At 49.5% G+C, this 11,028-nt stretch overlaps 1 protein-coding gene across 1 annotated transcript in view; it reads left to right on the top strand.

Moving 5' to 3' along the window:
• Positions 1-3,899: 3,899 nt before the first annotated feature.
• Positions 3,900-11,028, top strand: part of bag4 (BCL2 associated athanogene 4) — a 20,179-nt gene continuing 13,050 nt past the window's right edge. Inside the window, exons 1-2 of the mRNA XM_068001219.1 lie at positions 3,900-4,235; positions 6,568-6,678. Coding sequence (XP_067857320.1) covers positions 4,089-4,235; positions 6,568-6,678 — 258 coding nt within the window. The 5' untranslated portion in view covers positions 3,900-4,088. The remainder of the gene's footprint in view (positions 4,236-6,567; positions 6,679-11,028) is intronic.

Raw genomic sequence — 11,028 nt, 5'->3', positions numbered from 1 at the left:
GTGCCTGTGAGTGGGTGTGTCTGAGTGTGAGTGTGACAGTGCCTGTGAGTGGGTGTGTCTGAGTGTGAGTGTGACACTGCCTGTGAGTGGGTGTGTCTGAGTGTGAGTGTGACAGTGTCTGTGAGTGGGTGTGTCTGAGTGTGAGTGTGCCTGTGAGTGGGCGTGTCTGAGTGTGAGTGTGACAGTGCCTGTGAGTGGGTGTGTCTGAGTGTGAGTGTGCCTGTGAGTGGGTGTGTGTGAGTGTGAGTGTGACAGTGCCTGTGAGTGGGTGTGTCTGAGTGTGAGTGTGCCTGTGAGTGGGTGTGTCTGAGTGTGAGTGTGACAGTGCCTGTGAGTGGGTGTGTCTGAGTGTGAGTGTGCCTGTGAGTGGGTGTGTCTGAGTGTGAGTGTGACAGTGCCTGTGAGTGGGTGTGTCTGAGTGTGAGTGTGCCTGTGAGTGGGTGTGTCTGAGTGTGAGTGTGACAGTGCCTGTGAGTGGGTGTGTCTGAGTGTGAGTGTGCCTGTGAGTGGGTGTGTCTGAGTGTGAGTGTGACAGTGCCTGTGAGTGGGTGTGTCTGAGTGTGAGTGTGAGTGTGCCTGTGAGTGGGTGTGTCTGAGTGTGAGTGTGACACTGCCTGTGAGTGGGTGTGTCTGAGTGTGAGTGTGACACTGCCTGTGAGTGGGTGTGTGAGTGTGAGTGTGACAGTGCCTGTGAGTGGGTGTGTCTGAGTGTGAGTGTGCCTGTGAGTGGGTGTGTCTGAGTGTGAGTGTGACACTGCCTGTGAGTGGGTGTGTCTGAGTGTGAGTGTGACAGTGCCTGTGAGTGGGTGTGTCTGAGTGTGAGTGTGACAGTGCCTGTGAGTGGGTGTGTCTGAGTGTGAGTGTGACAGTGCCTGTGAGTGGGTGTGTCTGAGTGTGAGTGTGACAGTGCCTGTGAGTGGGTGTGTCTGAGTGTGAGTGTGACAGTGCCTGTGAGTGGGTGTGTCTGAGTGTGAGTGTGACAGTGCCTGTGAGTGGGTATGTCTGAGTGTGAGTGTGACACTGCCTGTGAGTGGGTGTGTCTGAGTGTGAGTGTGACAGTGCCTGTGAGTGGGTATGTCTGAGTGTGAGTGTGACACTGCCTGTGAGTGGGTGTGTCTGAGTGTGAGTGTGACAGTGCCTGTGAGTGGGTGTGTCTGAGTGTGAGTGTGACAGTGCCTGTGAGTGGGTGTGTCTGAGTGTGAGTGTGACAGTGCCTGTGAGTGGGTGTGTCTGAGTGTGAGTGTGACAGTGCCTGTGAGTGGGTGTGTCTGAGTGTGAGTGTGACAGTGCCTGTGAGTGGGTGTGTCTGAGTGTGAGTGTGACACTGCCTGTGAGTGGGTGTGTCTGAGTGTGACAGTGCCTGTGAGTGGGTGTGTCTGAGTGTGACAGTGCCTGTGAGTGGGTGTGTCTGAGTGTGAGTGTGACAGTGCCTGTGAGTGGGTGTGTCTGAGTGTGAGTGTGACAGTGCCTGTGAGTGGGTGTGTCTGAGTGTGAGTGTGACAGTGCCTGTGAGTGGGTGTGTCTGAGTGTGAGTGTGACAGTGCCTGTGAGTGGGTGTGTCTGAGTGTGAGTGTGACAGTGCCTGTGAGTGGGTGTGTCTGAGTGTGAGTGTGACAGTGCCTGTGAGTGGGTGTGTCTGAGTGTGAGTGTGACAGTGCCTGTGAGTGGGTATGTCTGAGTGTGAGTGTGACACTGCCTGTGAGTGGGTGTGTCTGAGTGTGAGTGTGACAGTGCCTGTGAGTGGGTGTGTCTGAGTGTGAGTGTGACAGTGCCTGTGAGTGGGTGTGTCTGAGTGTGAGTGTGACAGTGCCTGTGAGTGGGTGTGTCTGAGTGTGAGTGTGACAGTGCCTGTGAGTGGGTGTGTCTGAGTGTGAGTGTGACAGTGCCTGTGAGTGGGTGTGTCTGAGTGTGAGTGTGACAGTGCCTGTGAGTGGGTGTGTCTGAGTGTGAGTGTGACACTGCCTGTGAGTGGGTGTGTCTGAGTGTGACAGTGCCTGTGAGTGGGTGTGTCTGAGTGTGACAGTGCCTGTGAGTGGGTGTGTCTGAGTGTGAGTGTGACAGTGCCTGTGAGTGGGTGTGTCTGAGTGTGAGTGTGCCTGTGAGTGGGTGTGTCTGAGTGTGAGTGTGACAGTGCCTGTGAGTGGGTGTGTCTGAGTGTGAGTGTGAGTGTGCCTGTGAGTGGGTGTGTCTGAGTGTGAGTGTGACACTGCCTGTGAGTGGGTGTGTCTGAGTGTGAGTGTGCCTGTGAGTGGGTGTGTCTGAGTGTGAGTGTGACACTGCCTGTGAGTGGGTGTGTCTGAGTGTGAGTGTGACAGTGCCTGTGAGTGGGTGTGTCTGAGTGTGAGTGTGACAGTGTCTGTGAGTGGGTGTGTCTGAGTGTGAGTGTGACAGTGCCTGTGAGTGGGTGTGTCTGAGTGTGAGTGTGACAGTGCCTGTGAGTGGGTGTGTCTGAGTGTGAGTGTGACACTGCCTGTGAGTGGGTGTGTCTGAGTGTGAGTGTGACAGTGCCTGTGAGTGGGTGTGTCTGAGTGTGAGTGTGAGTGTGCCTGTGAGTGGGTGTGTCTGAGTGTGAGTGTGACACTGCCTGTGAGTGGGTGTGTCTGAGTGTGAGTGTGACACTGCCTGTGAGTGGGTGTGTCTGAGTGTGAGTGTGACAGTGCCTGTGAGTGGGTGTGTCTGAGTGTGAGTGTGACAGTGCCTGTGAGTGGGTGTGTGAGTGTGAGTGTGACAGTGCCTGTGAGTGGGTGTGTCTGAGTGTGAGTGTGACAGTGCCTGTGAGTGGGTGTGTCTGAGTGTGAGTGTGACAGTGCCTGTGAGTGGGTGTGTCTGAGTGTGAGTGTGACAGTGCCTGTGAGTGGGTATGTTGAGTGTGAGTGTGACACTGCCTGTGAGTGGGTGTGTCTGAGTGTGAGTGTGACAGTGCCTGTGAGTGGGTGTGTCTGAGTGTGAGTGTGACAGTGCCTGTGAGTGGGTGTGTCTGAGTGTGAGTGTGACAGTGCCTGTGAGTGGGTGTGTCTGAGTGTGAGTGTGACAGTGCCTGTGAGTGGGTGTGTCTGAGTGTGAGTGTGACAGTGCCTGTGAGTGGGTATGTTGAGTGTGAGTGTGACACTGCCTGTGAGTGGGTGTGTCTGAGTGTGAGTGTGACAGTGCCTGTGAGTGGGTGTGTCTGAGTGTGAGTGTGACAGTGCCTGTGAGTGGGTGTGTCTGAGTGTGAGTGTGACAGTGCCTGTGAGTGGGTGTGTCTGAGTGTGAGTGTGACAGTGCCTGTGAGTGGGTGTGTCTGAGTGTGAGTGTGACAGTGCCTGTGAGTGGGTGTGTCTGAGTGTGAGTGTGACAGTGCCTGTGAGTGGGTGTGTCTGAGTGTGAGTGTGACACTGCCTGTGAGTGGGTGTGTCTGAGTGTGACAGTGCCTGTGAGTGGGTGTGTCTGAGTGTGAGTGTGACACTGCCTGTGAGTGGGTGTGTCTGAGTGTGAGTGTGACAGTGCCTGTGAGTGGGTGTGTCTGAGTGTGAGTGTGACAGTGCCTGTGAGTGGGTGTGTCTGAGTGTGAGTGTGACAGTGCCTGTGAGTGGGTGTGTCTGAGTGTGAGTGTGACACTGCCTGTGAGTGGGTGTGTCTGAGTGTGACAGTGCCTGTGAGTGGGTGTGTCTGAGTGTGAGTGTGACACTGCCTGTGAGTGGGTGTGTCTGAGTGTGAGTGTGACACTGCCTGTGAGTGGGTGTGTCTGAGTGTGACAGTGCCTGTGAGTGGGTGTGTCCTGATGACTCTTTGATTGACAGCTCCGCCGAACCTTTCCCATTTAACGCACGTCACTGCGCTCTGAGCCCGCCCCCCGCCTCTCGGCGATTGGTGGGTTTTGGGTGACGAGGCGATCCGTCGAGCGGTCTGTTTGGTCGGCGCGGCTGTCAATCAATCCCCTGCTGCCTGGCGCTCGGTTGGACGGGAGTGCGGCCTGGAGCCGAACCGCCAGAGAGTCGGAGCGCGGCGGCTGGCAGAGAGCGCCCGGGGGCCGGCTGGGAAGCTGGCTGGCCGGCCTGCCGGCTGGCGGGAGGAAGGGAGAGAGAGAGAGAGAGAGCGACCGACCGACCATGTCCAGCGAGGCCTCGGTGGCGTCCCTGCCTCGGGGCTGGGAGATGAAGCGGGACCCGCACAGCGGCTGGCCCTATTACATCGACCACAACACGGGCACCACCACATGGGACGATCCGAGGCTGAGGAGCGGCCTCCACAAGCAGGTGAGAGCGGGGCCTGGGGCTGTCGCACAAGAACCCCCGCCCCCCTGACGCGAATCACCCCGCGGCCGCAGGCAAAATGGGGGAGAGAGGGAGGCAGCTTAAAGGGGCAGGGACAGCCCCGTCCTCTTTCGTTAAAAATTAGTCGGCTAATTTTTTTTTAAAATCTTAAAGGCATTGCCTCCTTGCCCAGTTGTGGTGCCATTGGCACCGGGCACCCTGCAGTGCCTTGCCCAAGTGCCCCTTGTATCATGGGTGATCCAACCAGCAGGTGTCGAAGGGCTATTTGACCATGGGAGGCATTGCAGCTGATTGGATCCTCTTCCCCCAACATGTTCACATGCTCTTTTGGCAGCGAGCAGCCAGTGACAGTCACCCGATTATAAGGTGAGATTACATAAACTGGGCTTGTATTCCCTGGAATGTGGAAAGTTAAGGGGTGATTTGATTGAGGTCTTTAGGATTGTGAAAGGAATTGATAGGGTGGGTAGAGACTTTTTCTGCTGGCGGAGGAGTCGAGGGCAAGGAGACATAACCTTAAAATCAAAATTCAGGGGCGATGTCAGGAAGCACCTCTTCACACAAAGGAGAGTGGAAATCCGGAACTCTTCCCCCAAAATGCTTTGAGGCTGGGGGTCAGTTGAAAATTTCTAAACCGAGACTGAGATTTTTGTTCGGCAAGGATATTAAGGGTTATGGAACCAAGGCAGGTAGGTGGAGTTAAGATACAGATCAGCTACGATCTTATTGAATGTTGGGACAGGCTTGAGGGGCTGAATGGCCTCCTCCTGTTCCTATCAGGAGCCTTGGCCGATTTGCCCTTTCCCTCACCCAGCAGCACTGAAACTAATTGTCGTACTCTGGAGGAGGCGAGCTGGCTCGATCCGGACAGATGATCAGGAGAGAAGGCCTTTGAGACTGAGCCCCTCACCACGCAGGGAATTTACACATGACTCCATCATTGATATTGCAATGCTCAAACCCAATTAGCATTCCCACTCGTCTGATTTATCACTGGAGAGATTCTGGTTTTTGAGTGGATTCTCCAAATGAATATCCAGACACCAATAGTCAAGCTTTTAATGGAAATCCAACTCCCGCCAAGACTTCATGTTGTTTTTTGATTTCAGCTCCAGACCTGCTGCTGACTGATGTTTTGGTTTCCGTTCCCTTTGAGTCTCGAGGTGATCTGATCGAGGTGTTTAAAATATTAAAAGGATTTGATGGGGTAGATACAGAGGAACAATTTCCTCTTGTGAGGGAAATCAAGAACAAGGGGACAGAATCTTAAAATTGGAGGTAGGCCATTTAGGAGGGAATTCAGGAAGCACTTTTTCTCACAAAGGGTCATAGAAATCTGGAAAACTCTTCCCCCATATAGACGCAGGGGGACAATTGGGGCTTTCAAGACTGAGATCGATAGATTTTTGTTAGGTCAGGGTTTCAAGGGATATCTGTCTCAAAGGAGTTGAGATTCAGATCAGCCATGATCTAATTGAATGGGGGAACAGGCTCGAGGGGCTGAATGGTGCACACCCGTTCCCATCTTCGAGTGACAGCATGCTGGTCATCTTTTTTTGCGTCCAAATGTTCCTTTTTATTTCTGAGGAGCAAATTCACTAGAGCTATGGGTAGGCATAATTTCACACAAACGTTTTCTTTCCAAGAACTGGAAACTTTTTTTTTGGAAAACATATACTGCGTTTGCGTTTGAGGAATCCTGTGAACTGATGGCACAGGGATTTGATGACAGTTGAGAATGGTCATAATAGAGGTTATTAAACAAACCTCTTCCATGTCATGCTGTTGTGGATTGCCTTTCTACTGCAGGGTAAATATTTTGTGTGGTTAGATATTGTCCAGAGGTTTATCCCGGGAGTCCCTCAACGACCATTATTCATTCTGCATGTTGCCCCCGTGGACCAGCGTGGGCACAACTTTACTGTCAGCTGACTTGATGGATGAGTCTGTGTGGAACATCTCACCCCTTCACAGCTGTAATTCTAACTGTCCCAGCTGTGAAGAACTGTCTCCTGCTGAGCTGAGTCTCCCTGATATTATTAAATAAATTGTGTTTTTATATCTATTTGATGAGCTGTTTGTCTTTCGATTCTCTTGAGGAAGATGTCACCCGTGAATCACAGCCTAATCTGGTTTGTTTCGATGTCATTTTATTCCATGCTACAGTGCATGAGTGCTTTTTGTATTGATTGACTGTAAGGTGGTGAGCTACCTTATGCTGTGTCGAGGTTCTGGCAGCGTTCTGAGTCAAGTTCTTGGTGAACTGCACGCCTTACTTCAGGGTGTTTTATTTTTTTTTACTCGTGTTTCCTAGGAAATGCCATATCCTGGATATGCCTCCAATTACTGGTACCCCACCGGACATCAACCTGCTCAATACCCGAGTAATTATTCTCAAGTGATGGACCATCAAATGCCTCCGCAAGTAAGTAACTTAAAATTCATTCTTTGAAGGAGATTTGAACACAATAAATACTTGTGAGTTACAGATTGGACGCGAATCGAGGGGTTCAGATGGTTTGTATATACAATAATGGATACCTGGGAGTGAGTTACAGGCTGGAATCTAATCGAGGGGTTCATATGGTTTATATACAGAATAATGGATACCTGGGAGTAAGTTACAGGCTGGAATCTAATCGAGGGGTTCAGATGGTTCATATATAGAATAATGGATACCTGGGAGTGAGTTACAGGCTGGAATCTAATCGAGGTGTTCAGATGGTTTATATATAGAATAATGGATACCTGGGAGTGAGTTACAGGCTGGAATCTAATCGAGAGATTCAGATGGTTTATATGTAGAATAATGGATACCCGGGAGTGAGTTGCAGGCTGGAATCTAATCGAGGGATTCAGATGGTTTATATATAGAATAATGGATACCTGGGAGTGAGTTACAGGCTGGAATCTAATCGAGGGGTTCAGATGGTTTATATATAGAATAATGGATACCTGGGAGTGAGTTACAGGCTGGAATCTAATCGAGGGATTCAGATGGTTTATATATAGAATAATGGATACCTGGGAGTGAGTTACAGGCTGGAATCTAATCGAGGGGTTCATATGGTTTATATACAGAATAATGGATACCTGGGAGTGAGTTACAGGCTGGAATCTAATCAAGGGGTTCAGATGGTTTATATATAGAATAATGGATACCTGGGAGTGAGTTACAGGCTGGAATCTAATCGAGAGATTCAGATGGTTTATATGTAGAATAATGGATACCTGGGAGTGAGTTACAGGCTGGAATCTAATCGAGGGGTTCAGATGGTTTATATATAGAATAATGGATACCCGGGAGTGAGTTACAGGCTGGAATCTAATCGAGGGGTTCAGATGGTTTATATACAGAATAATGGATACCCGGGAGTGAGTTACAGGCTGGAATCTAATCGAGGGGTTCAGATGGTTTATATATAGAATAATGGATATTTGTGAGTTTTTGGCTGGGAATCAAGCCATGCGATAGGATAAACTGTCACTTGGAAAGTCATGGTTTAATCAGGGATAGTCAGCATGGATTTGTTCAGGTTAGGTCATGCTTTACAAATCTGATTAAATTCTTTGAAGAAGTGACAAGCAGGATTGATGAGGGTGGTGCAGTGGATGTTGTCTACATGGATTTTAGTAAGGCATTTGACACGGTCCCACATGGCAGACTGGTCATAAAAGTAAACGCCCATGGGATACAGGGAAATATGGCGAATTGGATCAGTGACAGGAAACAAAGGGTAAAAATCAATGGAAATCCGTTTCCAGTGGTGTGCCACAGGGCTCAGTGTTGGGTCCCTTGCTGTTTGTGGTATATATTAATGATTTGGACTTGAATGTCGGGGGCACGATTGACAAATTTGCAGACGACACAAAAATTGGCCGTGAAGAGGCTAGCCGGAGACTCCAAGAAGGTTGGTGGAGTGGGCGGAAAAGTGACAAATGGAGTTCAACCCAGAGAAGTGTGAGGTAATGCACTTCGGGAGGGCAAACAGGAAAAGGGAATACGCAGTAAATGGGAATATACTGAGAGGGGTCGAGGGAGTGAGAGACCTTGGAGTGCATGTGCACAGGTCCCTGAAGGTGGCAGTACCAGTAGATAAGGTTGTGAAGAAGGCATACGGAATGCTCTTCGTTATGAGCCAAGGTATAGAATACAAAAGCAGGGATGTAATGATGGAACTGTATAAAACGCTGGTAAGGCCACAGCTGGAGTATTGTGCGCAGTTCTGGTCACATTACAGGAAGGACGTAATTGCTCTGGAGAGAGTGCAGAGAAGATTTACAAGAATGTTGCCAGGGCTTGAAAATTGCAGCTGGGAGGAGAGATTGGATTGGCTGAGGTTGTTTTCCTTGGAGCAGAGGAGGCTGAGGCGAGACTTGATTGAGGTGCACAAAATTATGAGGTCCCCAGATAGAGTAGACAGGAAGTACCTGTTTCCCCTGGCGGAGAGTTCAAGAACTAGAGGATATAGATTTAAGCTGATTGGCGGAAGGATTAGAGGGGACATGAGGAAAAACTTTTTTACCCAGAGGGTGGTGGGTGTATGGAATTCGCTGCCCGAATTGGTGGTCGAGGCAGGGACCCTCAACTCTTTTTAAAAAGTACCTGCACCTAAAGTACTGTAAGCTGCAGGGCTACGGACCGGGTGCTGGAAGGTGGGATTAGTATGGGCACCTGGTTGTTCTTCGAGCCGGCAACGGACACGATGGGCCGAATGGCCCCCTTCTGTGCTGTATCTTTTCTATGGGCTGGAGCTGTAATTTCCTTCAGCTCAATGTTGGTCGAGACCAAAGCATGGGCCGGATTTTGCTTGAGCGAAGCATCTCGCGGCATGACCCCGTTAGTTGGATTTTTTTCCCCCCTCACCCTTCAGCTCAAAACCGTTTTGCCGTGCAAGTTGCTGGAAGCGCGAGCTGCTAACGGCGAGGGCAATGGGCATCAGTGACCTCGGTGAACGACGGGACGAACGGTCTATCTCCTTAACCACTGAGATTTAAGGATTGAGAAAGATACAGAGCAAACGACAGAGAAGGAAATAGGGTGAATTCGAATCAAATTAGGGTACAGAAAGAGAAATAAAGAGAGGGGAAAGAAAGATTGGATTAAGAGAGAAAGAGACAAGGGAAATGTCAGAACAAAATTTTGAATCTTAACAATAATTTACTCCCTGTAGGAGTGAGAGTCCACAGTTTCAGTTGTTCCCTTTCTGGCTGGATAGGCATTGCAGAAACATAAATCTCCTCATTAAAAAGGTACTTCTGCTGTTAAGTACTAACCCTGACTTTTCTGCAATGAGTTTAACAGGCAATTAATGCACAATGCAGCAATTTCTTGAAACTCACAGGGAAGTTGACGGTGAGCTGCCCTTTTTTGCGAGGTTGACGGCAGAACGGCACAAATGGTCCAGCAATTCACCAGGTATCTCTCCCTCACCACGAGTTGCAGGATGGTTCACACGATAGTAGCGTGTGCATTAAACTCACCATTATTGTGGCAGCAAAATCTGGGCCATTGACTTCAGTGCCCCCCGCCACGGCCACAAACGACGTAGCCTTGCCAGCAGTTGCATCCCTCTCCATGGCCACTCACCTCAGTGTCCTATTGGCTGCGTTCCGAACCCAATACCTGCTTGATCACGAGGACAGCCCAACTTCCTACCTCCTGCAACACCGCCCCCTCTGCCCCTACCTCAGCCCACTGGCTGCTGAAACCCTCCTCCCTGCCTTTCTCACCGCCCTGTACAACTATTCAGAAGCGCTCCTGGCTGGACTCCTGTTCTCACACTTCCAGCAGCTAGGCTTCAGCCCCCTCGCCCCCATGCCCTGGAATTTCCACCCAAATTCCCCACTCCCTCTCCTTTTAAAACCCACCTCTTAAACCAAGGTTTTTGTCGCCTCTCGTAAAAATCTCTTTCCTTGTCTTGGTGTCTGTTTTCTTTGTGTCTCTGTGAAGCGCTGGGGTCAGTTTGGTCACTTGTAAATATAAGTACTTTGTTTGCTTCCTGTCCTGAAGGTACGACATAAATGCTGTTGTTGGGACAGCGGTAAATGGAGGTCAGTTCACTTCATAGTGAAACTCCTTTTATTTATGACTGTGTGTCTCCCTGTTAGTAAGTGGTGTGCAGATTTGAAGAACTCAAAACAACTTGGCTAGATGTCATTCATTGCGTTGCTAACGTGTTGATGTGAAGTTGAGATTTAAATGGAGAGTTCGGATTCTGAAATCACAGACACATTTAATTATTTTTAATCAGTCCATAATCTATGAGCGCAGCCTGCTATTTGTTTGTTTTCTTTCTCTCACTGTTTCTCTGTCACCGTTTGAAAACCCGCCTGATTGACTTCAGTGAAGGGGGATGTCGGGCAGGGGGTAAACGGGCATTCAACTTTCCTGCCCATGTGGTCGTTAAAATTTTTCTTTTTTCTCTCTCTTTTTTTCTCTCTCTTTTTCTCTCTCTCTCTCTCTTTTTCTCTCTCTCTCTCTCTTTTTCTCTCTCTCTCCTCTTCTCTCTCTCTCTCTTTTTCTCTCCTTTTTCTCTCTCTTTTTCTTTCTCTCTCTTTTTTCTTTCTCTCTCTTTTTCCTCTCTCTCTTTTTCTCTCTCTTTTTCTCTCTCTCTCTTTTTCTCTCTCTCTCTTTTCTCTCCTCTCTCTCTTTTTCTCTCTCTCTCTTTTTCTCTCTCTCTCCTTTTTCTCTCTCTTTTTCTCTCTCTTTTTCTCTCTCTTTTTTTCTCTCATCTCTCTCTTTTTCTCTCTTTTTCTCTTTTTTCTCTCTTTA

Source organism: Heptranchias perlo, chromosome 20, assembly GCF_035084215.1.
Source record: "Heptranchias perlo isolate sHepPer1 chromosome 20, sHepPer1.hap1, whole genome shotgun sequence".
NCBI classification, from domain to species: Eukaryota; Metazoa; Chordata; class Chondrichthyes; order Hexanchiformes; family Hexanchidae; genus Heptranchias; species Heptranchias perlo.
Note: the sequence above shows the minus strand (reverse complement) of the source record. Positions and strands in the feature narration are given on the sequence as shown.